Genomic DNA, 26,441 nt, shown 5'->3' with positions numbered 1-26,441 from the left:
ACATGTATTATGTTTATTCATAATACATAACATAAATAAAAACATGTTTCTGCGATCTTGCTTTGAACATTTGTTGACAGACGGATTTCCTTACTCCAGTCATCGAATTTTATACACAGAATATATCCATTTCAAAGGCTATAGCCAAATCACTGTTACTATTTTTAATTGAGGATGTAATTTGAGGACAAGGTGTCAGTACGCAAGTGTAAATAAATGCCTTCAATTGTTTATTGCTGCTTTGAACAGCTGCGCTTGGCCACGGATGTTTTGATAGGCAGATGGGTATAACAGGTGAGGACCTCAGCTCAGGGATTAACAGCTTGTGATACACTTAAACATTATCGTTGACAGAGTACACACAGGACCAGAAGGTGAGTTGCTATATCCGTTATTTCGTTATAAGCATGTTCGCTATATCCATCAATTTTATATGATGAAATATACAGCAAATGGCCAGGACCAAACAAACAGTTTGTTATATCCGTCAGTTTGTTATAAGCGTGTTCGTCATAAATGTAGGTTACTGTATCTACATAAAAACACAACCCCACACATGACAGGGTGAAAGTGCACAACCTCTTCGTCTGTCATTGCAGTCTAGGTTCAGAGCATGAGTCAAATTTCCAGAAAATGTTCTCAATACTCCTGACAGTATCACTCTCAATGGTGTGGTTTGTCATGTGATTCGAGTCCATTTTTCACTGATCGCCCACAATCTCTTGATGACCGCCTCATCCACCACCTGCTGGGACAGGGCCTGCTCTTCACAGTCACTGCAACAGGAACATATAATGCTCAATATAGGACTACCATTTTGGAATCAGTGTTTTTGAGGAAGGTTCATTTTTACTGAACAAAGAACTTTGTCTAATTTTCTTCTGCGACTTTAAGATCACCAGGGCCCACTTGTACAAAGCGATCTTAGTGGTATGACGATCAGACTCATATACTTTTACATACAGTTATCATAGCCTTAGCACTAAGATCACTTTGTGCAATAAGGCCCAGAAGAGGCTGCAAAGGTCCAGTTTCAACCCTTGCCGAACTAGGCTGGAATTCTTACGAGTCTTACGAGTCTATGCATAGTCCAATCACAATCGCGCAACGAACTAGACATCCGGTTCGTAAACAACATGGATCTCAACGTGCAGATTTCCGTCAACTGATCATTCTTGACTGGGTGCTGCCATTTTGTTTGAAGCAAATGCAAGTGATATGAGAGATGGAATCTGATTGGTCAATAGCAGGGACATAGAAGGGATATAACTAGATAGTGATAGCCACTAGTGGCGCTACGATTGAGTCTGGAAATTCCAGCTTAGTTCGGCAAGGGTGGAAACTTGACTTTTAAAGTCCTGAAACTGAGGCTTTAGGCATGTCTATGGTAATCATGATTAGAATATTCTTTATTTTATTTGAAAGCACAAAGTCTAAAATTTGGATTGGAAGATCCATTCGGAGATATCTCTAGAAGCTGTTCACAAAACAGTAATTTGATTTTCAATAAGGCCTTCAAAGCAGCCACATTTGGCCCAAAAACCCAGTGTAGGATGAGTTTCAAGAGAACTTTGACAGAATCTGATATCGAAGGATTTCTTCCAAATGTAATGTAGTATTGTAGACACAGGGGACATTTAATATTAAACAAAATCGGTCAACATCACCAAAGTAAAAACGTCCATTGATATCTGGCTTCTGCACATGTACGCTGAAACTGCAGTGTTGGGTGAGATTATTTGGCTAGCCTGGGGTCTAGTGCAGCGTACAGTGTTGTCTGATAGTAAAACTAAATGTCCTGACATACAGTACCTGAAATATTTCCCTGTGACTGCGGCCAGCCTGGGGTCTAGTGCAGCGTACAGTGTTGTCTGATAGTAAAACTAAATGTCCTGACATACAGTACCTGAAATATTTCCCTGTGACTGCAGCCAGCCTGGGGTCTAGTGCAGCGTACAGTGTTGTCTGATAGTAAAACTAAATCATGTCCTGACATACAGTACCTGAAATATTTCCCTGTGACTGCAGCCAGCCTTGGGTCTAGTGCAGCGTACAGTGTTGTCTGAGCTCCCTGCCGTGGAGTCTTCAGCATCAGCCACAGGAAGGGGAACAACAGGAAGCTTGAAATGTAGGACTTGGTGACACTCAGGTGCCGGCCGATCTCCGTCTTCACAAGCCCAGGGTTGACAGCATTACAAGTTACGCCAGTGTCTGTCAAAAAACACCAATAGTCCTTACAGCGATCCTGGTTACCAGGTAAACATCTTTTTGATGGTATGAAGAACTCATCATGTTTCAGGTAATACTCGGATAGACAGATGCTTTTAAGATACAAGTGTGTCTCCCCTTTTAAAAGTGGCCAACTGGGAAAGATTAACCCTGACACAAACATGTCACCATGAAACATATGAACTAGGATGGTTTAACAATATAGGCTGTGATACCAATCTCATTAGTTCTCGCTACCGCTAAACAAAGATCTAAGGACATCTCTTTACCATGTTTACGGGTCACGTCAAAATGACCATTTATCCAACCAATCAGAGCATTGCTTACCAGATTGGGAGAGTGACAGTCGGAATGTGTTTTCTAATCATGCAACCTTGAATAAGGTTAACACAGGGCATTCTGAATGACAGCTACAGGCTGTATGACTGATTCTGTCTGAGTCATAGTCTATCTCTCCCTTCAATGAGATAACATTTGCAACGAAAGAGATTTTCCATAGTCCGTTGCAAGCACTGTCATACAATCTCAGGCATCCATTAGACATTCCACAATTTTCTGTTGTTCGGTTTTCAGATTTCATTGAGAAATTTGTCAAATACTCTGAAATGAAAGTCGCCAGTTTGAAATCAATGCCATAAATCTTGAGGAAGCTGCTCCCTGATTGGCTAATGTTGGCTTCTTGTAAGTCATGTCATTGGTCGGTCAACGTTTGCGAAAGGTCGTTCTGACGTGATCCCTTATGGGAAGTCCTAAGATCTTTGAGTAGTGGTAGCGAGCACTGAGATCTGATTTTAATGAAACTGGCTGTGAAACCTTTCAATCGTTTTGCCAGTTCCACCGTAAACAGCACATTGGCGAGTTTGCTCTGTTCATAAGCAGCAGCTGGGGCATAGCTGTTTGCACTGTTCAAGTCCTCAAAGTTGATTCGACCCCTGCTGTGGGCCAGGCTGGATACGTTGATGATACGACTAGGAGCAGATGCTTTGAGCTTGTCCAACAGCAGATGTGTCAGCAGAAAATGTCCTGATTGTCAAAAAAACTGGTGACTCATCATATGATAAACACAAAGAGTATATGCATTTCATTGGAGGACAAGTTTTAACTCAAACCTATATAGATGATTTATAGCTCTCTTTTTCACAAACCTACCTAGATTTTTGCATCTCAGACCTACAAGGATGGTTAATAATGAACAAATCTCAAAACTGCTTGGATGATTTACTGTCGCTGCATTAAAAACTTACCTACTTACTTACATCTCAAACATACCTAGATGGTTGACACCCAACTGCATCTCAAACATACCTAGATGGTTGACACCAAACTGCATCTCAAACATACCTAGATGGTTGACACCAAACTGCATCTCAAACATACCTAGATGGTTGACACCCAACTGCATCTCAAACACACCTAGATGGTTGACACCAAACTGCATCTCAAACATACCTAGATGGTTGACGCCTAACTGCATCTCAAACATACCTAGATGGTTGACACCAAACTGCATCTCAAACATACCTAGATGGTTGACACCCAACTGCATCTCAAACATACCTAGATGGTTGACGCCTAACTGCATCTCAAACATACCTAGATGGTTGACACCAAACTGCATCTCAAACACACCTAGATGGTTGATGCCTAACTGCATCTCAAACATACCTAGATGGTTGACGCCTAACTGCATCTCAAAACCGTCTTCAGTCAGGAGTTTTGGACATCTCATGATGCCAGCATTGTTGATTAGAATGTCCAGACGCTTCTCATCTGAAAAGTTCATTATATTTGTTAGATATATCACACACAACTGATAAGCAAATTGATCTTTATTTTATTCACTTTTATGCCGAGTGCCAGGCAGAGTAACAACAAGTACCATCTCTTAACACCTCTGCTGTGACGCGGCTTTGAACCCTGACCTTTTGCTCTCCAGGCAGACGCTCTACCACTGGACCACAAAGGCGGTCAGCCTGTTTCAAGACATTCAAGACACAGTGGGTTGAGACACATGAGACTGTTACAATGCTCATGATTTAAGATTGGAGTTTCAACTGATTGAGTGAATTGAATTGGCTCTACTGCTGCTTTTGATATTAAGTCAGAAACTTGTACCACTATTAGGAAAGCAGGCAACAGACCAAGGGTCATAATCAAGGCGAATCTAAGACGTTGCACATCAGCGGATCCTGGCACATCAAAGGGAAGTAACTCTGTACACCAAATGATGGAACATGGTCACATGTAATAGAATCCCACTAAACATTGCCATACTGGAATATGCAGAACCACTGACCAGATGTTACAGAAACTATTCCTCACTTTGATTGACTGCCTTTGCGAAAGCCTTGATTGACCCGACTGAAGCAAGGTCGAGCAGCTGACATTTGATGTTGCGGTTTGCCGTCTCCAACACGATCTCCGCCCGGGCACGCTCACACTTGTCTAGATCCCGGCATGCCATGATGATCCGACCTCCTGCCATACAAATACATTTATGTACACTAATCACTAATCCATATTGACTAAGACAAATTTGTTTTCAAACCGTCATCACTCCGGGCTTACCTCCCATATATATATCTGATAAAACTGTAATTCTGTTAAAAAAGAGGCATTCAACCCAACTCACACACTCACTGAAAATTTGGCAAGGCCAATTCATTTCTTGTTTTACAGATAAACAATATTGCAAAAGTAAAAGGATAGTGTTTTACAAATACCATCCCGAAATAAAACATGGAGACCCCACTCAAACACAGTAAACTGACTCCGAGTTAACCAGTCCTTGTATCTGTTGTAATTATCATTTCAAGTTCAATACTAAAAATAGCCAGTACGAAACAATGATTCTACAGCTAGCTTTTCCTTTTGAACCAACTCTGACATATTTTTAGTCACACAATTTGACGTAAATACTGTATTCGACATAATAAGCGCCCCACTCTAGTATTTGCTAATATATTAAAACAATACCAATAAGCGCCCCTTCCGATTGATCAGTGTACACAAAACTTACTTATTATGAGTATAATACGCACTCGTGTGTTATGCGCACCCTTAATAATGGGCAATTAAATTCTGGAAAAATATATCTCTCATATATAAAATGCACCAACCTTTTCTTTAGTATCATTTCAGGCGGTCGTATAAATAACTGTCATGATCCGTCATCGGAAATAGAATATCAACAAATCCGCATTGAATTAAGCAAGTTAACCCCTTTCTTACTATGTTTAAGTGTTCATTGTATATCTGGACTTATGTTTACAATCTATTTTATTAATTTTATTAAAAATTTCATTCAAGAGTGTTTACATAATAATTTCGGAGAAATCATGTCCCTACAATACTTACAACTTCCGTTCAACACGTTCAATGAAACCTGCTTTATCACATACTGCGACAGCCTAACTCATATTTATCAATGCATGAACAATGATCTTATTTTCTTCTGTTTCGTTATTTTACGAGTCTAAACATCAAGAAAAACATTTGTCAAGGTTAACTTTCAGTGAGAAAATATCTCAAAACCTGAAGAACTATTTCCATTTGCGTAGTTTCCATTTGATGGTGTCATCAAAGCCATATGGAGAGATAGCGTAAGGTCACTTTGATGCATAAATATGTATTATCGTGAACCTCACAGTCATAGTTTTAGTAGCAAAAAAATACTCAAAACAATATGTAAAGCATCAGTCTGTTCCGATTTCAGTGTTTGTATGAAAACGAGAGAAAAGTCCAGTTACATGATAAGCAAATTAGCCTGTGACAGTGCTGTTATGCGAAGTTAGGTTACTTCTGAAAACGATGATTAATTAAAAACTAGATGTACTTTTTAGGATCTTTGTATTTAAAAATTTAATCTTGGGTAGGTGGTTGAAGTATTTTTATTCACAACCTGTATATATTGATTGTTAAACTGGCGACCTGATCAATACATCATCATTCTCACCGAAAAAAAAGGTAAGTAATAAAAGGTAATATTTGAAAATCACAAACACAGAGCGTATGTTTATATTTCATTTTTCAACTTTACCTGCTGATTACCGGCACTTCCTGTTTGGAACAAATAATTCCAATAAGCGTCCCCTATTTCTAATTTTGAGAGCGCCCTGGGTGCTTATTACATCGAATACAGTATGCTTATTGTGATACAATTCATATCGTGATCTATGTATCTATCGTGTCAAGACCTTGCTGTATCGTTTCAGCCTGACCATCCATCATTCAGATTACCTCCATCCAGACCAGTGTCACATACCTCTCCTGGCCAAATCTCTTGCCGTTTCCTTCCCTATGCCAGTGTTGGCGCCAGTGATGATGGCAGTCCGTCCAGGCAACCTCTCCTCACCGGTGTACTTCCCTCCGCCCATGTAGTCTCTGTATACAACACATCAGGTAGGGGATTAAAGTTTACACAAAAATATTCAGCACAATATTAATTCATAAAAAAATGTTAAGAACCTGAGAAATCAACATCATTTGGCATGCATTTATCATGTTCTTGGCAGAACAAGCTATATAAACTCGGAATGTTTTACAAAATGGTGTGCCATTGGCCTTCTTTATTGTCAACATTGTCCTTTAGCAGTTTAGTGTCCTTTTTGTGCACTGACGTTCTTTAGTACACATTGTTCCTTCTTTACATATAAAGTCATGGGTTTGCTAGTTGTTCATTGTTTTGTATTTTTAATTCATTTTTTGTATGTACCTTTTTTGGTAACATTCATTTCTTTTGTAACATTTGACTATTATTGCTTACTTTTGTCCTTTATCATTTGTTTTATCAACTTTGTATTTTTTTACCGAATGGCGCCCACACATTGGCCTATCTGCACTCACTTCAAGAGATATATTCCTCCCATGAATGTACCAAGAGCACTTAAAGGAACAGCATACTTCGGCATTCTGTAGGAACCCATTGTCTACAAAACAGAATATTATTAACATGATTGATATAAGAAAGTCAAGGTGTTTTGTTCAATCCCTTCAGGTAATATAAATTATTATGATTTATCTATAACAATTACATTAACCAGTGGTTGATATTATTAGCAAAATCTCACACCATGGGTAAGGAGATTGCAGGTTTGTGTGATAGCTGGTATGGAGGTTGATTTTCCATATATGTTAATTTAACTTCTACACAACAATTTAAAAGTCACATTTTATTCATAAGACATTGTAATATCGGTCAGGTCAGCAGGTATAAGAAGTTGTCTCCTGGTTTGAAATGTGATGGTAAATTAGTAACATTATGTCAATGCAAAACCAAAAAAATCTTAATATTAAATCACTCAAACAAATCTGATGCATAATTGTTAAATTTGTTGTGGCACATGGACGCAATGGAAAAAAATCGTAAAAACTAATCATTATTTTGAAAACAAATTGATCTATGGGACATACTGTACAATTTGTCATTAGCAACAGGGAAATGGGAGGAGGAACACCTTCTTTAATTTTAGAAGTTAAAAAGGTGACTCCCTGACTGGCGGACATAACATAAACCTGTGAACTTACTCACTGTCCCGTGCTGACCTTTCCGTCAAGCCAAAGTTGGACCGGTCCTCCAGAGAAGCCTGTTCATCAATAACAAAGATCATCAAACACAAGCTACCGACATTAGTCCCGCAGTAATAAGGTGATCCCGCTGTAGACCATCATTTTATGACGCAAACATAACAAAACTAACTAATAAATACTCAAAAGTACTAACACAGAAGAATTAATATGGAACTCAGCAAGTCAACGTGAGAATTAGTAAATTAGAGTGACCTCCCCCTTTTTCTACACGAAACGAGTTCCGGACCGGTTGTGCATTACTGGGCGTGTTTTCATTGATCCTTCATCATGTCTTCACCACAGCTGCCATTCCCTGACCCCGAGAAGATTTTTACCTCTTGGTGGCCAATTATCATCGGTGTTACTGTCGGAATATTTTATGCAGCAAGGTATAGTTCTAATTCAGACTAAACTGACGAACCATTGTTCTAATTTCGATCACAAATGCTCATGCATTATGCATGTTATTGGTTATGCCTTATGGTTCCATGAAACCAGCTATTAGTTCATTTCATTCACTCCTTTTTAAAGTGTTGTGCACATTAATGTTTTTGCTTTTCTATGAACGCTGCACCATAACTCGAAAAAAAACCAAAGCAATATTGTTAGAAGTGGGATTGTACAACTTGAAAATTGTAGAAATGTAATCTTGTTAAACAAGTTAAATACCTATCATAAAGAATCTCCAAGGTCTTGTTAAGCAAGGCGCACAGACTACACTTTTCCTGATCAGAGGCAGAAAGGTTTCATTTAGTTTTGAAAAACAGGCACCATCAATTGTCAGGCAACTTAAATTATCGTGATTATGTAATGATAAAAAGAAAAACATGTGGGTTTTTTCTTTACCACAAGGGTCTGTGTGGTAGCCTTGTAAAAATGTTGTCTGGTCAGCACTTAGCTACATCATATACAGTTGACCCAATCACTTCTACAGTGATTTTCGGATGAACAAGTCAAATTTCCCCACACTCGAGGCAGTAAACCTGGTAAACTTGATGCATTCCTGTAGTACATTACTACAATTTTGTAGCTAGCCAACCCAAAGACCTATGTATGCGTTCAATCAAGCTGTAAGAAGTCCATGGTCATTTAAACATGTTGAAAAGTTTAACCTTATTTGTCATTCGAACTAAGCCAACTTTTCTGATTCTAAGTTCTATCCCTGTAAAAATTAATAAATTCTCCTGATGGAAAATCACTTGTTATATGATCATTTGTTTCATATCTGTGGAAGTCTGAGCAAGCTGATAACACATCATAATGAACAAAACACAGGGATTTATCCATGATTCCAAACTAAGTGCCCTTGGCAGCCAAATTGGGAAGAATCATTATTTTGTTCAAAATTGGAATTTGTTTTGAAGTTCATGTTTTCTTTAATTCAGACATATTTTAACAGTACATCCAATGAAATAATGTTAAAGTAAGCATTAAAGCCTCTTCATCTATCTTGATCCTGTTATCAGTGAAATACAAGTCATCTCTACAAAGCCATAACACTAGTTATAACTATATGAATTGGGAAATGTTTATTTCCATTTTGGGAATTTTTACTTACATTTCTTACAAGTCTCAGGAATGTTGAAATGTTTAGTGTTGTTTATGGAGTAGTTATAACGCAATGAGTGATTATGTCTTTATTCATTTGTGTTTATGATGAACTTAATCCACATATTATCTGCAGACAATGGTTGCGGGGCGCACAGTTTGTGGAGGAAGTAAAACTGGAAGGGAAGGTTGTTATTGTCACTGGTGGCAACTCAGGCATCGGCAATGCTGCAGCGTTATATATGGCCAGGAGAGGTAGGTCGACTCCTAACTGTTGGGTCATGAGCCTTGTGTTGTTGAACATACTAAGCATGTCTAGTGTACAAGTACTGCCTAACTTTCCTATGGTGCCACAGTGGTCTGAGCTACCAACATTCCTAATGTGCAGAGTTGCATCCCCTAGCTGTACCAGGATCTACTGATTGTAAGTGTCACCTTATGGTCCTTGGTCTGTCAGCACCTACCTGTACTTGTGGGTTTCAGAATGAATTTTATGACAGATATTTTCACTGGTTTATCTCATTATCAGGATGGTCAGCATTAACCGTGATTATTTTTTAAAAAGTGACCACTACCTGGCCAACTTATAATTCATGTGTATGGTATATTACTGCAAGTCTGCAAGTTGGTCTGAAATAGAATGTTTGATAAGATAGATGCCAAGCATTTCAAGCACAAGCTCGGATTGACTTTAAGTGTTGTGCAAGATTGCAAATTTTAGACTGTATAATTTTGATCAATTTTGGTTGATACAGGGGTTGATCATCTTGGTGGAATGACAACCGGTTGCCATTTTGTAATGTTGTGTACAACAACTTCTTTATTTGCTCATAAATTGCCACGAAACGAGGCAAATGGAAGCCAAGACTTAATCTCAGAGTTCAGGAAAAAAGGTTTTAGGGGTGAGGAGTTCTCTACAATTTTCAGAGCCCTGCTAGGTTGCTATGCGACGTCATGTCCGGCCACTTTGTGGCCTCCACCATTTAGTTGTAGGCCGGTTAGTTTGGAGAAGGGCCAGTAGCTTTTAAAAGAAGCAAACCCTGCTGGCTACGTGCACATTTGTTGTTAAATCTACCTGTTGATAGTGATAAATCCACACCTATGGTTTAATCATGGGTAGGGGCTTAGAAACGTCAAGGTGCTATCAGAAAAAAACCTTTATTGAATGCACATTTTATTATATCAGAAGGGTTGGAGAAGGACAAGTTGTTATGTTTCGGTTATTTGATCTCTAGATCAGCATGCTTCTTTTCATATCTGTTTGGTATCATGGTTGTAACATGTCAACGTCAGTGACGTTGTGAACCCCCGTGAAGATGATATACCAATGTAGCTTGTTTCTGTGTTGTCCATGCAGGTGCGAAGGTGATCATAGCATGCTGGGATGAAGCTTGAGGTCAGGAGGCTGCGGATGAGATTGAAATGATGGGAAGTTGTAATGTAGCTTGTTTCTGTGTTGTCCATGCAGGTGTGAAGGTGATCATAGCATGCCGGGATGAGGCTCGAGGTCAGGAGGCTGCGGATGAGATTGAAATGATGGGAAGTTGTAATGTAGCTTGTTTCTGTGTTGTCCATGCAGGTGCGAAGGTGATCATAGCATGCCGGGATGAGGCTCGAGGCCAGGAGGCTGCGGATGAGATGAAGACGCTCCACAAGCAGGAGGTGACCGTCATGAAGTGTGACCTGGGCTCCTTCAAGTCTATCAGGGAGTTTGTGGAAGCTTTCAAGAAGAGTGAGAAACCAACTCTGTCTAAATATTTGTTACCAAGCAGTTCCATGTATATGAGGATTATTTCTTTATGATGGGTCATGGTTATATCCATAAAAAGGTTTTGTTAACAGCAGTAGTATTTACTGTAATCTTGTGGGGTCTGTAAGTGGTAGACCGCCTCCTTGGTCTAGTGGTAGAGCGTCCGCCCGGAGAGTGGAAGCACTGGGGTTCGATCCCAAGCCATGTCAGACCAAAAGATGTTAAAAGATGGTACTTGTTGTTACTCTGTCTGGCGCTCGGCATTAAGGGGCTAAAACAAGGACTGGTCGGCTCGGAGTCAGTATACTGTGTCTGAGTGAGGTATTCGTGTTAAACTGCGGCATGGTATCTCAGTGAGCTAGCACTATAAATCGGCATCAGTCCGGACTAGTACAAGCAGCCACACAAACGTACATGCATGTCGCTATATAAGTGCAATAATCTTGGACACAACGTTAAACCCCATTTCACCTCACCTCACCTCTGTAAGTGGTAAGACCCATTGTAACCTGGTTCAAACCACTGACAGACCATTATCTTACCTCTGTGTCAGAACATTGAGACCTGATTCACGTGATCTTGATACAAACTACGTATCCTGTCTGGTAGGAAAATATATGTCTGAGCATGAGAATAAATTCCTTATACCCCATCACAAAGAATACTGACTGCATGTGGATTTCTGAGCGGGAGAATAGTTCTGTTATGGCCCGCTACAAACCAAAAGGGTGCGTTGCTTACAGGTCAATATAAGTCATGTGACACAGCACCAAGTTAACCTAAGCTCAGTGAAACAGCTGTTTTCTATTGATTTTCAATTTGTATTAATTATTTGACAATTGCAGATTGAAACATGTCGGTAAGATAAATTCATTGTGGCAGTATCACGAGGGGTATATATGGTTTTAAGTGTCCGTCGTTAAGTTTATACGTCCCTTCAGACTCAAGGTATAAAATCTAACATAGGACACATAAAACCACAAATGCATTTTACATTTGTCAGAAGTTTGAACGGATCAATCTTATTGAAATCAGATCCTAGTTCTTGCTACCGCTACTGCTAAACAAAGATCTGAGGACATCCTATTACCGGTCACGTCAGAACAACCTTTCATCCGACTAATCAGAGCGTCGCTTACCAGATCAGGAAGTGACAGTCGGAATGTGTTTTCTCGTCATGCAACCTCGAAAAATATAACACTGTATTCTGAACAACAGTTACAGGTTTTATGACTGATTCCATACAATTTAGGCCATCTATTAGCCATTCCAGAATGTTCTATTGTTCAGTTTTCAAATTTGTAATCGAGAATATGTTTTGAAGCATATTCACCAGTTTGAAACTAGTGCCATACAGCCCAAGAAAGGTGCCTTCTGATTGGCTAATGTCGACTTATTGTCAGTCATCACATTGCTCAGTCAAAGTTCGCAAAGGTCGGTCTGACGTGACCTGTAATTGGATGTCCCCAGATCTTTGTTTAGGGGTAGCGAGAATGAAACCTGTGTCAAGTAGTACCTCATTTACCTGGCTGCAAATTAACATGATGGGTTTTTTTTGCAGAGGAAAAGAAGCTTGACATTTTGATCAACAATGCAGGCGTGATGATGAGCCCCCAGACTCTAACAGAGGAGAAGTTTGAGATGCAGTTTGGTGTCAACTATCTAGGTAGATATTGTAGTTTCTGTTTGTTTTCTACTTATGCCCTCCATGGGGGGGAGGAGGGAGAGGGGGGGGAGAAGGAGAGAACCTGGTAGTGGAAGTGTTCGTATGTCACACCAACAGTCTGGGTTCGATTCTCATCAATGTGTAAAGCTGATTCTGGTTCCCCCAGTGGGATGTTTCTGGAGTGAGTTGTTTGGTTTTAACGCCGCTTTGAGCAGTATTCCAGTTGTCACTGCATGTCAGCTTGATGTGAGGGGCGGTCGGGTAGCCTAGTGGTTAAAGCGTTCGCTCGTCACGCCGAAGACCCGGGTTCGATTCCCGACATGGGTGCAATGTGTGAAGCCCATTTCTGGTGTCCCCCGCCGTGATATTGCTGGAATATTGCTAAAAGCGGCGTAAAACCAAACTCACTCACTCACTCACTCAGCTTGATGTGAGAGGAAAGCCTGAATTCATGCAGGTCTCGGGTGTTTACCACTTTGGTGAAACCCATGAGCATGGGTACCGTGCTGGCAAACCATTGTGCAGGGAGTAATGTGCGATGGAAGTTTATTATTATTATTGTTGTTGTTGTTGTTAAGAAATGTAATCTAGAGTTTGTAGATGAATGCTATGTGCAACAAAAAACATTTGTTTGGTAGGTTTCACCCATTGCTGTCTGGTTTCAGGTACATTTCTGCTGACGGAGCTACTGTTGGATGTCCTGAAGGCGTCCGGTTCAAGTCGTATCGTCAACACTTCTGCAGCTGCTAGTAACCTCGGAGAGATCAACTTTGATGACATCAACATGGCGGAGGACTACAGTCCTGGACAAGCATATGCGCAGAGTAAACTGGCCGTCAACTTGTACTCATTACACTTGGCACGACGGCTTAAAGGTTAGTACATGTTTACTTCTTTACATGTTGACCGCTGGCTTAAAGGTTGGTACATGTTTACTTCTTTACCCTACAAGTGGACTGCTGGCTTGAAGGTTGGTACATGTTTACTTGTTTACACTTCAAGTGGACTGCTGGCTTGAAGGTTGGTACTTATTTACTTCTTTACCCTACAAGTGGACCGCTGGCTTGAAGGTTGGTACATGTTTACTTGTTTACACTTCAAGTGGACTGCTGGCTTAAAGGTTGGTACTTATTTACTTCTTTACACTACACTGTGACTGCTAGCTTAAAGGTAGGTATGTTTATACTAAATGTGGATCGCTGGCTTAAAGCTAGGTAAATTTACTTGTTTACACTTCACGTCAAACACTGGTTTAAAGGAAGGTCCATGTGTACTTTTGAATACTAGATTTTGGCCTGCAAGTTGGTACCCATTTACCTTTTTATATTGCTAGGCCTGCAGGCTTAACACGCGGTAGATTGGATAAGCTTTGATTCAAGGAGAGAGGTCATTAAGATTCAGAATTGTTTGCAGTATTCTGTTTAGATACTGAGCCATTGTATTCATATTTGTTTGCACCAGACTTGATTATTTACTGGCTGTCAAAGGATAGCTGGAATATTTCTTTGTTTAGAATTAAACAACAAAGAAATCTTTGCCTGATCAGCATTTTTCAAGCTACAATACATTAGTTTCTCCATTATTTAATGTGTACTGTCAGACACTTGAGCAATACTTCCTAGATTGGGCTTTGTAACGAGTGGAGTCTCTCAAGGAATGTCAGCTTGATTAGGTAGCTAGTATGGTATGTCTATGTGTAGTCAGTCATTCATTGTTTCCCTCATTTTCACTGCATGTAGGATATAAGCGTTGGGGCATGGATGGCCCAGTCACTGTGCAGAGTTGCATCCCAGAAATCTATGATCGAAGGTTTGAATCATGGTTCGCATTGATTATGTTTCTAGGTTTGTCAGCACTATACACGAGCTCCTGGATTTCACCAAAGTAGTAAACGTCTTAGACCTGCATCACTTTGGGCTTTTCTTCCTCATTGTGCTTACATACCATGATATAACTGGAATACTGTTCAAAGTTATGTAAAACCCAACTCACTCACTCACTCACATAAGCAGAGTTTATAACTAAGGGGGATCTTTTTCCAAAATCCTTGATCCACCTCTGCAATACACAGAGCTCCAGATAAGCTGTGTATCTGCGTAAAATACGCATCATAAATGCAGAAATACGCAGTAAAATAAAATCCAAGCGTATCAAATACGCAACGAACATTACGGATAAGCTCCAAAAATAAAACTTGTGAGTATCATCAAAATATTGTGAAGTAACCCTGCATATTCGATTAGCAAATCAGCAACTTATTTTGAAATTATAAACGTGCATTCCGTCAACCTTGCCAAACTCCACGATGACAGTTATATCACGATCATTTGCCATCACACTTTCTTGTGGAAGTATCGTGGTATTTTTGAGTCCTACAAAGCTCTCGAACCCACACAACACCAGTTTGCAGGGACTAGATGAATAGTGTTTTTAAATATTTAACTTAAATACCCACATGTGTAAAAACTAGTGGGTAACAGAAAGTTGAATACCCAGATAGAATTACTGATACCCAATGATTTTAAAATGCATGGGTAAATTACCCACAACACCAAAAGCTTATCTGGAGCTCTGAATACATACTTTCTTATGGGAGTGATTTGGAAGTCTATTATTTGTGTGCTGTATGATATTGTTTTTCGCTCATTAAGACTTATCAATGATGGTTATTGATATTCCAGACACCAAGGTAATCGTGAATGTGACCAACCCTGGAATTGTCAACTCTAATGGACATCGCCATCTCCCCTTCAAGAACAACAGTTTCCTGCGTGTCAGCTTCTCCCCGATTGTGTGGTTTGTCATGAAGACACCAGCAGATGGCGCTCAAACCACACTCCTTCTGGCATGTTCAAAATCTATAGATGGCGTGTCCGGAAAATACTACAAGTAAGTAGTCTTTGTAGCACATTGTTATGGCATCTCGAAAATCCTTGGACATTGTTCTTCTTCATGTTGACATATTTACATGGTTTTAGATTTCTCTGAGTGACATGAATGAGTTATATAAATGTATTATATTAATAATGATAATAATAATATCACCGGTATCCACGTAATAGTATCTGCTCAAATGCGGTTTCATTTGTTCCCCGACCAGTGGATCCGTTTGCATTTCAGTTTTATCATTCTCAACTCCCTGGGGAGTATACAACCCAAGCTGCCTATGGGCGCTAGATGTTTTTAACACATTTTGGGTACCCATTCCCTGATGGGTGAACAGAGGCACATTTGCCCAGGGTGACACCACAAGTTATTGACACTTGTGTTTTGGGTGAATGTAGGTATTCGTGTTTCCACCATCTGGTCATCTACCATCGGATGAGAGGGTTCTTTTGAGTGCACAGGGTATGGCACTGTATGCTAGTTAAGTTATGTAGGGTGCATAACCACGAGTTAAGTGCACCTCACCATTGACATATATAATATTAGTGGCAGTGGAAACTCTTAATATATTTGTAGCAAATGTTGGTGACAGCAAATGAAACGTCTGCTGTGGTGATTTTGACAGGAAGTGATTTGAGTTATCTGCCCTTGGTTGCTTTAGACTCGGGATGGGGCAGTTTCTAGAAGACTTGCTGTACCTACATGATAGTGACAGATTTGAGTTCCCACTGCCACTAACATTACTTACATATAACACTATGAATACAAGACTGTGAGGGAACAGGAGGCCTCGTTGTCTTAGGTGTCACAGTCAGTAGTGAAGAGTTATGTCCCTCAGGCATACCAGGATCCTATTTTCATGGGTTGGAATCCCAAATTTGTCCTGATCATCATCCTTTGTTGGTCATCACCAAGGTGAAAACTATGTTTTCCTGGCTTTTAGATGATAAAATTGTTTGTATAAAATAATTAGTTAATGGAGGTTCAAGTGTACTCTGGGCATAGATCTCCATACTGTAACAGAGGCTTGTGAATAAACATATATGAAAGAAGTGAAAAAAGAATAGAATGTTTTTATTGAAAATCAAGTGAATATTTTAGATCATCTTGAAATCCATCAGGTTCATAACCATGATAACAGAGCAAGAAAATCTCACTTTTTAATTTGACTGAAACCTTGACAACCTCATCATTTTGATAGACATGAAATCTTCATGAAATCACCAACTATTTACAGTGGAATGTCTAACCTGGTATCTGACTAATCCAGATCACTGTTAATACCAGACCAAATTTATACTCCTAAATTCACTTCGTTCATTTATCAACAACTGAAATCTGTTTTATCCAGAATAAAACAGGTACTCACTTATTTGTATCTTAATGAATAAAAATAGTGAACTGTATTCTTGTCTGCAACAAAGGGCACATTAGTTTTTTTCTCTACCTTGCGAGACCCCACTAACTCCCACTGTTTTTCAGAGACTGCACTTTGAGTGAGCTGACGGGCAAGTCTCTGGATGAAGAGCTCCAGGAGAAGTTATACAAGGAGTCTGTGAAATGGACGGGCCTTGTGAAGAAGACACAATAAATGCTTGTCTGTCTTCTGTACCCATGTAGTGTTATTACAGAGTTCAGAAATATCAAAAGAGCGGCTTTCACTAAACATTTTCACTAAAAAGAGTTAAGGTTTGTTCTTACTGATCAGACAGTTGATAATAGTTTCAGGAATAGTTCCTCTGGTAGTGGCATTGAATGTTTTTAGGGAAATATAGAACAATGATTATGGAACAGAGTCTGGTAGTGGTGTTTACTAATGGGGAAATGTAAAATAAAGATTGTGGAACAGTCTGGTAGCACATCAACTAGCAAGTTTGTGTTTAGACCTCAGCTTTAGTTCTGTGTAGGATGTGTAGTGTTATTATACATAAGTCAGGGTGTCATCTTTTATTTTTCGGTTTCACATAGTCTGATCAAGTATTTTTTTTAACAAGCTCGAAGAAAGTTTGGCTTCCTTTTGAAGTAACTGTGATGAAGAAATGACTGAAAAAATCCTTCATTTAAATCTGCCATTGCATGAGCATACAAAGGGACCAGTCATTTGTTGTAGGGATTGGCAAGCTCCTCACACCGAAAGCCCATTGACAGAGCTCTCTATACTATCGCTGCCGCCAGTCAAAGCTCCCCACTGTGACAGGTGGCTACAACAATGCTTGGAGTTAAACTCACAACCGGCTGACCATTATTCTTTACAAACAAGTGATGACAGTCTTGATGCTGAATACCCTTATCCCAGTTAAATTATTTTGTTTGTCAATTTGAATTTCTATTTCATTTCAACTATCATGGAATTGGTATAGTAAGAATGTAAGGGAGAAGTTGGGTGATTTTCGGTTCGTCTGCAATCTGACCAATCTGATTAAACAAACAATAAGTTAAATTCATCTGGGAAGTATGGTCAGTCGTAAACCTTTTCAAAATTCACTATGATGGCATTCACAAAGACATAAGCAAAAGTATAAAGGTCACTACATTTGGGGTAAGCTCAAATTTCAAGATTTTGTAATGGCTGCTTCCACACTGACTGCAGCGATGTTACCGATAGTGTCACCCACTAGGAAGAGCTTGGGTCCGATGGAATCTGGGGAGGTCACCAAAAAATAATACACATATTTGGGGAGGGTCATGAAAAAACATACCAGGACATGGGAATGTTATCCAAAAATATGTCAAGCATGAGGGGAGGGTCAGTGTTTTCAGTACATTAGTGCATCAAAAGCCTCTGACCCATCCACCATGTAAGAAATGACCAGTCCCTAAGCTGTCATGACAAAATAGATCCATGTTCCTTGTAAGACATGTTGTGTGATGATTTCAAACGAAGCAACAACCTTGCCATCCTTTGTTCTGTAACTGCCTTCTGTGCTTACAGTAAATACTTCATTACATTGGTCATAAAATGACGGGTCTACATCATGTCCAAAAATGTCAAAAGCATTTGTTCAATAGTCAGTTCCAACTGTTCTGTTTCCAGGAACTCTGCACTCCATGCGTCTTGTATTGAAGTTTGTTTCACATTCTCACATCCAAATTCATTTTTCTTTATGGTTTGACATCATGTATTTTCAGACACTCATATATATTATACAGACATATCATTTGATTCATGGTAAAGGGATTTGTATGACCTTGAAGGAAGGGCAGTAATCCACTTGTAAATGAAACATCCTTGGATTCAGAATCTGGATGCTGTAGTACAAAGGGGTCTTAGCGCTAAGGTGATCGTAACTCCACAACTTTAACATAGGCTTATGATCATCATAGCACTAAGGTGATCCTAATTCCACTACATTAATATAGGCTTACACTCATCATAGCGCTAAGGTGATCGTAACTCCACTACTTTAATATAGGCTTACGGTCATCCTAGTGCTAAGATTGTTTTGTACAATGGCACCCTGAACTTGCAATGTACATCTTCATTCATGGAAAGTGAGACACTTACTACATGCATGTGCATGTTGTGTAGTTGTTGTTTTACTAAGATATTTATTCAGTGCTTGGTTCTAATAAAAATGGCTTTGATTCTGAACCAGATAAACCAGTAGTGCTGCATGTTGATGTCCACTGGAGGTCTAAACTTCACATTAGCAAACCTTTGCTAAAAGAAAAAGGGCAATCATTTCTCCCTTGGATGAGTATATTTTTATTGCAGTGGACATAAACTTCACAATGGCCAGCAAGAGTTTTTTTGAAAATCAAGCCTCATGACTAGTAAATTTTGAACCTTTTTACAATATATTTGAGTACATCTTTCCTTATCCTGCACTTCTTGTACTGTACTGCTGGTTCGGTGAATCTCCTCCCCCTCCTCTCTCTCTCACACACTCATATACCACCTAGGGGTGAAACAATAAATCGGTGTACCGGTGCATCGTAACGTTTTCATGCAATGATATGGTACACGATACGTTTTCTTCTGTATAGATACAAGACGATACACTTGCTAAAATATATTACTTACTTCTCATTTAATGACCCCCAGCAATTTTGTCAGTCAAATATCTCAAAATGTGTTGTGATTAGCATTCCAAGTTCACTACTAAAAGTAGCAGCTACAGACCTATCTGCAGCTAGCTGTTCCTTTAGAACATGCTCCAAAATATTTAGTCAAGGAGTTTCCATGCAATTTGATGCAAACGTGTATCGCGATACGTATCATGATACGTATGGTATGGTGACCTTGCTGTATCATTTCACCCCTAATACCACCCACCCCATTGTGAATGGTTGTGATTGTTGATGCAAATATGTCCTTTATTTAGGTGAATCATTTATACAACCCTGGATAATTTCTCTTTCACTGATTGTTTAACCAATATTGACTGGTATTTATTGCTGCGGCAACTGGACAGGATGCTACATATTGGTTTGGCTTATGTCACATGTCTCATTGAGGCTAACCAATACTGGTGATATACTGATAGTACAATTGTACAATGTTTTATAACTTTTCATTCAGAAGTAAATTCCACTTATTGTTTTCCTTACCTTTATAATGTCTGCGTTATCACCATGGCATGTGGTGATTAATGTGAATACTCAGTCTGCAAGTAGGTACCCAGTTATATGATTGTTATCATCATGATCAGGTGTTAAATATGTGTGACCTGACTGTCATCCTTGTCTAGGATCATTGCTCATGCTTTCAACCACTGGTTGCCCAGGCCCAAATTTGATTATTTACATGTTGACTGATAAAGCACAAATGTTGATGACAGTTGTGTAAAACTACACTTACTCACTCAAATGCTCCATATCCAGCTTCACTGGTTATGATGATCAGTGCTCAATCATCTTGACTCATGTAAACCAGCTTCAGTTGACTTGTTGAAGGAGTGGCCCAGTCATCTAAGGCGCCACAATTCACAGTGCAGAGTTGAGTCCCAGAAAGTTATGGTCATGGGTTCGAATCTCAAATTATGTTTCTAGGTTTGTCAGCACCATACCGCTCGTGAGTGGTAATTGTCCGAGACCTGCTTCATTTGGGGCTTTCCTGACAGGCTGCGATATAACTGGAATACTGTTAAAAGCAGTGTTAAAACTAACTCACTCACTTGTTCAAGCATTCCTTTACACTAGCGGAAGGAGGCAGCCCTCATCCTGGTTGTGTATAGCTTTGTTTCCACAACATGCCATTGTTGCATTTATGAGCATTGATTATGCAATTGCTGTATGCAGATCTGCTGGATGTATTTTGTACTATGCTTACACTTTTGTAATAAACAGCTGTTTTTACTTCTAGCATCTGTTGTTCACATGTCAGGCTCATAGCTGTCCGCTGCCTGGCCTGGTCTCTTCTCTGTTCACCAGTCACTGCATAAAATATAAAGAACCTGACTGCCTCCGTGGTCTAGTGGTAAAGCGTCTGCACGGAGAGTGAAAGTTGTGGGTTCGATCCCCGGCCGCGTCATACCAAAAGATGTTAAGAGATCATACTTCTTGTTATCTTGTCTGTTGCTCGTCATTAAGGGGCTAAAACAAGGACTGTTAAACTGCGGCATGGTATCTCATTGGGCTAGCACTATAAATCAGCATTAGTCCGGACTAGTACAAGCAGACACACACAAACACACGTGCATGCAGGTCACTATATAAGTGCAATTATCTTGAACACAACCTTAAAACCCCATTTCACCTCACCAATAAAGAATCTGACGCTCCTGATTAATGATTCCTTGTACTAGTAATATTCATCAAGTATCTTCACCAGTGGCCCAGTCACTGCAATTCGCAACTGCTTACTTTGGGCGTGCCAGAAACCTATGATGGTGGGTTTGAATCCCGTTTCCCCCATTATGTTTCTAGGTTTGTCAGCACCTTACCAGTGCTCATGGGTTTCACCGAAGTGGTAAACATCAGAGACCTGCATCCCTTCAGGCTTTCCTCCCACATTAAGCTGACATGCCATGATGTAACTGGAATACTGCTGAAAGCAGCCTTAAACCTAACTCACTCACTTATCAACTAGCTCCCCTTATCATGAATCTATTGCTCCCTTGGGGATTCCATACCCGTGAAGATCTGGTGTAAAATAGGTCTTCAGCAACCCATGCTTGCCATAAAAGGCGACTATGCTTGTGGTAAAAGGCGACTAATGGGATCGGGTGGTCAGGCTCGCTGACTTGGTTGATGCATGTTATCGATCCCAATTGCGTGGATCGATGTTCATGATGTAAATCACTGGATTGTCTGGTCCAGACTCGATTATTTACAGACCGCCATCATATAGCTGGAATATTGCTGAGTGCGGTGTAAAACAAACAAACATTAACGTGGACAAAGAACGATCGAGGTAGGATAAGATTCAGTGAGCTATAGCAATGAGTGAGTGAGTTGATTTAACGCCACTGTTGAACAGTATTCCAGTAATATAACGGCGTGTCAGCCATGTGGGAGGAAAGCCCGAAGTGGTGGCGCAGGTCTCAGACTTTGGTGAAAGTGCTGACGGCGCGAACCGTGATTCGAACACACAATGACAGGTTTCTGGCGTGCTCATCTTCCCGAGGCAAGAGCGTTCACTAGCCTATTAATCAAAGTTTTGTTTTCCCTCAGCTTTGATACAGGCAAGTGGCAAGTGGACACACTTGCCGCGGGAAGATGCCCAAGGGACGCAACTCTAGATGCAGTGAGCAAATGACACACCGTTGTAACATCATTAAGAAAGAGGCTCGTTTTGGGTATACTGAAAATTTTATTTTAAAGTAACTGACAACTTTAACATGTTCATTAACTAGCCTTTTAAACGTCTGAGACCTTATACCGTTTCATGTTATTACATTTACTAAAACATTTACAAAAACCTTTCGTCGTTCTTTTGACACAATTTAGATTAACCTCTACATTTGTAGTCAGCCATACGTCCAAAGCATGTTAGTGTTGAAAAGAAAGTCCACTCTTATGCACATAAACATATTTAATATAACCTTTGTAATATTTTATGAATGTGTAGCCCATTTCTCTAATTGTGCAGATCCAATCCAAATATACTTACCTCAATTATCATAGGCTGATCCAGAGAGGGTGGGAGGATGGGTGGAAGGTGAGTGTTGTCCCCTCCCTTTTTAAAATGCTGGACCCGTCCTTGATTATAGTACATACCTCGTCCTTTTCGCCAATTAGGCCAGGGTAGTCTCTAACCTCCATAACCATCAATCCGAAACCCGAGGTTTCGGCTTGACGATATATTCCATTATGATTTTGAGATTTGTATTTGCCGCGCTTTACCAGTCCAGCAGCCATGGCGTCAATCGAAACGCCGCGTGTTGGAAAGGAAGAATTGCTGGCCAAGCTAGCGGAGATGGGACTTGACTGTGATACCCATGAACACCCTGAGGTACGAGGATCAGTTGTATACAGTGTACATCAAATTTCTGTCCTTTAAATTACTCTAGTGCATGTTCGAAGGGATAGCTTCTGAGCGAGTGCACGGGTGATGCAACTCCCTGCTGACGAGAAATGCAATTACAACATTTTTTGTTCCTTGTATTCTACAAGCATTATTTACTACAGGGAGCAAACACAGAGAATACTGGAGCGGGATTGTGTGCAAATAATGAAGAATGCCACGTGTTGTTCATACATTGACACAGTAACTTGTTCGCCTCGAACACCCTGGCAAGATGTGGTTGGCGCAAGGGAGATAATTCAAGACTTATAGTTGGACAATACAAGCAAGTGGATATTAGGTTCAAATTCGCATGAAATGTTAGACTAAGATATTTCGATTTTTATCATATCTGCAACCCATTGCTTGTCATCTTTACCTAGTTGGTCATTATTGAGTACATATCTTTCAACAGACTCATTATGGATAAATTTTGGGATGTAATATCCATGCTGATGATGTTCTATAGTTATGACATGTATAAGACTGCATAATTGGTTTTATCTTGCCTCCATGTCAGACTGAAGAGATATGATTGATCCACGTATTCTTGATAAAATACTGTGTATTGGATGGTAATAAATTTCTCAGCAGGGGAATAAATCTCTTATACCCCTCCACGAGAAATACAGACTGCACCTGGATTTATGATAGGCAGAATAAATCCCTTATACCTCGCTTCAAAGCAAAAGCCGCACACGCTTTCTAGGTTGATGAAAGTCACGTCACGTGACTTAGCAATGTTAACCTCAGCTCAAACAGCTGTTTTCTATCAATTTTGAATTTTGTTAATTCTTTTACAATGTCAAATTAAAACATGTCGGTAAGATAAATTCATGGCAGACATGATGCATTCAGGTTTATGTGACGTGTTTAATCAACGATGAACCAACTCAAAATTTAAAAACAGAATAGATTCATCTCCACTCAACAATGACTAAAATGCATTTCCTAAAACACTCCTTTTCTTGCACACATGTTCAGTGCATTGGTGCAGTCAGAAGTGGATATCACTCATTAACTATTTTAAATTTAGTAAAATTAACCAATTAAATTAGGTCATCCTCCAATGCCATAGTAAAGTTAATGTAGAAAGCTACAGATAAGCTATGTATTTGCGTAAAATACACCCCAAAATTATTCAAAACCCAATTACTTTCAATTAACTTGCGTACTGAAACGCATGCATTAAATGGAAAACTCAATTGTTTGAAAACACCATGCGTAAATACGCATTGAAACTTTTTCAGCATGCATACAACAGAACTAATTTCCAAACACGATTACTTGCTAATTTACTTTCCAAGTCAAGCCTATAATAAGAACTGTTATATACATCTAAAACATAATTTGTTTATTTTTTTAAATCCCAAAATGCTTAACCATTTTGGGAAAAACCCAACAGAGTGATGAATAGATGAATTAAAAAATATGGGTAACCCAATGAAAAATGTAATAACCCAATTAAAATAGAACCTTCGAGTAAAAACTCAGTTGCTCAAAAAGTTATCTGGAGCTGTGTAGAAAATCCATTGCCAGACAAAATTAATTCTCTTAGCCATCATTGGTAATTAGGTTGCTGATAGTTATTTTGTAAATGTACTAAGTGTTTATATCTGTTCCAGGTGTATACCGTAGAGCAGGCAATTCCTCATGTGGCTCATCTAGAGGGAATGTTTGCCAAGAATCTGTTTCTCAGAGACAAGAAGAAGAAACTGTATTTATTCTGTGCTGCACATGATGCCGACATTAAATTAAATGACTTGGCTAAAGCTGTGAAGGCACCAGGTGGGCTGCGATTTGCGGACGAGAGTGTTCTGTCGGACAAGCTTGGACTGCGGCAAGGTAGCGTCACTATATTTGGGCTGATCAATGATAAAGCAAAAGATGTGCAGTTACTCATGGATTCGCGTTTCGTAGGAGACAACTACACCAGACTCTACTTCCATCCAATGACCAATGCAGCCAGCACTGGCATCTCGCCTTCAGATCTGAACAAGTTCCTTGAGGCAGTGGATCACAAGGCTACCCTTGTGGACATCGGTGCCATACAAGCTGCAGACTAGCTCGAGTGAGGCACTGAATGACTGACACTTCATCTGCCCTGGCTGTACACCACGATTCAATATTACCATTGCACTTTCTAAAAATGATTAACCAGAAATATAATATCCGTCTGCCAGTGCCACTTCAGTCTATATATTTAGCAGGGAAGATAGGATGCACTTAACAGTACATGTCTCACAATGAATCTCTCAGTTGCACAGACTGAATCTCATTCATCCTCTTACCTTCAGATTTTAGTGTCCATCGGTCTCAGGGAATTTCTGTCAATTGAACTACTGGTTGCCACATAATACAGTTGTTGTACCTCTTTATCTCAGCTGAGAAGATCTAAGTCATCTGAGAATGTTATCAATGGTGTTCTCAAAATGCCCAGGAAATCCTATGATTTGATTTGATCTGCCCATGCAGCATAAAGACTTCCTTAGGATAAGGTTCACGGTCAGGGGCTATGACAGCAGATTCTGTGCAAGGTTCATATGTTTTTACACCAAGTCATGATAGGCCTTTATGTTTTGATTTTTTGGATCACAGATTGTTTTTGTCATAGTTAGAAGTCGGAGGAGGGAATATATTATTTATTTTAAAAGCTCTTTTTTAAAAAATGGATCACATAAAGCTTTACAAATATTTCCAGCAGGAGGGGACAAATTAGAAGAAGAAAATGATGAACTCATGTTTACCGCCACCATCTGCTGGAAGCTTTGTATTTTGTTGATTTTCTTTGGAAGACAAAGGGAGTTAGTTTCAGCAAAGTCTGCATATCAAGGACAAGGAACAATGCTCTTGATTTATTATGGAAGGTGGTGAGGTGAAATGGGGTTTAACGTCACGTCCAAGATTATTGCACTTATATAGCGATGTGCATACACGTGTGTGTGGCTGCTTGTACTAGTCCGGACTGATGCTGATTTATAATACTAGCCCACTGAGATGCCATGCCGCAGTTTAACATGAATACCCCACTCAGACACAGTATACAGACTCCAAGCCGACCAGGCCTTGTTTTATAGCCCCTTAAGGCCGAGCGCCAGACATGGTAACAACAAGTACCATTTTTTAACGTAATTTGGTATGACGCGGACGGGGATCGAACACCGGACCTTCCGCTCTCCGGGTGGATATTATGCAAGGAATTTCATCATGACTCTTTGACTGAATGATCAGGCCATTATTATGTCAAATTTGAGCATAATTAATTTTATAGATGATTTTTTATTTAAACAGCAATCTCAAAATAATTTGCTGTTATGATGCGTTGGGGTGAAAAATAGAAAGGTTGT

The 26,441-nt window shown here is 39.7% G+C and overlaps 3 protein-coding genes across 6 annotated transcripts; 2 read left to right on the top strand and 1 right to left on the bottom strand.

Moving 5' to 3' along the window:
* Nucleotides 1–8,005, bottom strand: LOC124122895 (retinol dehydrogenase 13-like). 4 transcript variants are annotated; one of them, XM_048402952.1, is made up of 9 exons: nucleotides 7,756–8,005; nucleotides 7,075–7,157; nucleotides 6,494–6,612; nucleotides 4,552–4,707; nucleotides 3,895–3,999; nucleotides 3,043–3,252; nucleotides 2,067–2,211; nucleotides 1,813–1,875; nucleotides 1–776 (listed from the first exon to the last, which is right to left on the bottom strand). In XM_048402952.1, exons 2-9 carry the CDS (start codon nucleotides 7,152–7,154, stop codon nucleotides 680–682), a joined length of 975 nt encoding a protein of 324 aa, XP_048258909.1. In that variant the 5' UTR covers nucleotides 7,155–7,157; nucleotides 7,756–8,005; the 3' UTR covers nucleotides 1–679. The 4 variants fall into 4 exon arrangements, with proteins under 4 accessions (XP_048258909.1, XP_046342049.1, XP_048258910.1 ...); XM_046486093.2 differs by lacking the exon at nucleotides 1,813–1,875 and having other exon boundaries at nucleotides 2,004–2,211; nucleotides 7,756–7,814; nucleotides 7,952–7,982; XM_048402953.1 differs by lacking the exon at nucleotides 1,813–1,875 and having other exon boundaries at nucleotides 2,004–2,211; nucleotides 7,760–7,814; nucleotides 7,952–7,967.
* An 8-nt stretch (nucleotides 8,006–8,013) lies between these two features.
* LOC124122884 (retinol dehydrogenase 14-like) lies at nucleotides 8,014–20,951 on the top strand. Its single transcript, XM_046486074.2, has 7 exons — nucleotides 8,014–8,186; nucleotides 9,482–9,600; nucleotides 10,925–11,077; nucleotides 12,657–12,761; nucleotides 13,427–13,636; nucleotides 15,443–15,650; nucleotides 17,130–20,951. Exons 1-7 carry the CDS (start codon nucleotides 8,086–8,088, stop codon nucleotides 17,236–17,238), a joined length of 1,005 nt encoding a protein of 334 aa, XP_046342030.2. The 5' UTR covers nucleotides 8,014–8,085; the 3' UTR covers nucleotides 17,239–20,951.
* Nucleotides 20,952–22,908: 1,957 nt separating this feature from the next.
* Nucleotides 22,909–25,472, top strand: LOC124122874 (prolyl-tRNA synthetase associated domain-containing protein 1-like). Its single transcript, XM_046486064.2, has 2 exons — nucleotides 22,909–23,043; nucleotides 24,720–25,472. Exons 1-2 carry the CDS (start codon nucleotides 22,948–22,950, stop codon nucleotides 25,158–25,160), a joined length of 537 nt encoding a protein of 178 aa, XP_046342020.2. The 5' UTR covers nucleotides 22,909–22,947; the 3' UTR covers nucleotides 25,161–25,472.
* The last annotated feature ends 969 nt before the right edge of the window (nucleotides 25,473–26,441 follow it).

The sequence above is a fragment of the Haliotis rufescens genome, unplaced genomic scaffold, assembly GCF_023055435.1.
Source record: "Haliotis rufescens isolate VD_foot unplaced genomic scaffold, xgHalRufe1.0.p SCAF_3, whole genome shotgun sequence".
Classification (NCBI taxonomy): Eukaryota; Metazoa; Mollusca; class Gastropoda; order Lepetellida; family Haliotidae; genus Haliotis; species Haliotis rufescens.
This window is presented reverse-complemented; position numbering and strand designations above follow the sequence as displayed.

What these genes read in the sequence shown, in the direction of transcription:
- LOC124122895 (XM_048402952.1), bottom strand. Translation starts at nt 7,154, where the DNA reads ATGGGTTCCTACAGAATGCCGAAGTATGCTGTTCCTTTAAGTGCTCTT. An exon ending in GGAGGAATATATCTCTTGAA is followed by an intron (nt 6,613 to 7,074) that starts GTGAGTGCAGAT and finishes TGTTGTATACAG; the next exon opens with AGACTACATGGGCGGAGGGA. An exon ending in AAGACTCCACGGCAGGGAGC is followed by an intron (nt 1,876 to 2,066) that starts TCAGACAACACT and finishes TTAGTTTTACTA; the next exon opens with TCAGACAACACTGTACGCTG.
- LOC124122884 (XM_046486074.2), top strand. Translation starts at nt 8,086, where the DNA reads ATGTCTTCACCACAGCTGCCATTCCCTGACCCCGAGAAGATTTTTACC. An exon ending in GTTATATATGGCCAGGAGAG is followed by an intron (nt 9,601 to 10,924) that starts GTAGGTCGACTC and finishes TTGTCCATGCAG; the next exon opens with GTGCGAAGGTGATCATAGCA. An exon ending in GTGTCCGGAAAATACTACAA is followed by an intron (nt 15,651 to 17,129) that starts GTAAGTAGTCTT and finishes ACTGTTTTTCAG; the next exon opens with AGACTGCACTTTGAGTGAGC.
- LOC124122874 (XM_046486064.2), top strand. Translation starts at nt 22,948, where the DNA reads ATGGCGTCAATCGAAACGCCGCGTGTTGGAAAGGAAGAATTGCTGGCC. An exon ending in ATACCCATGAACACCCTGAG is followed by an intron (nt 23,044 to 24,719) that starts GTACGAGGATCA and finishes TATCTGTTCCAG; the next exon opens with GTGTATACCGTAGAGCAGGC.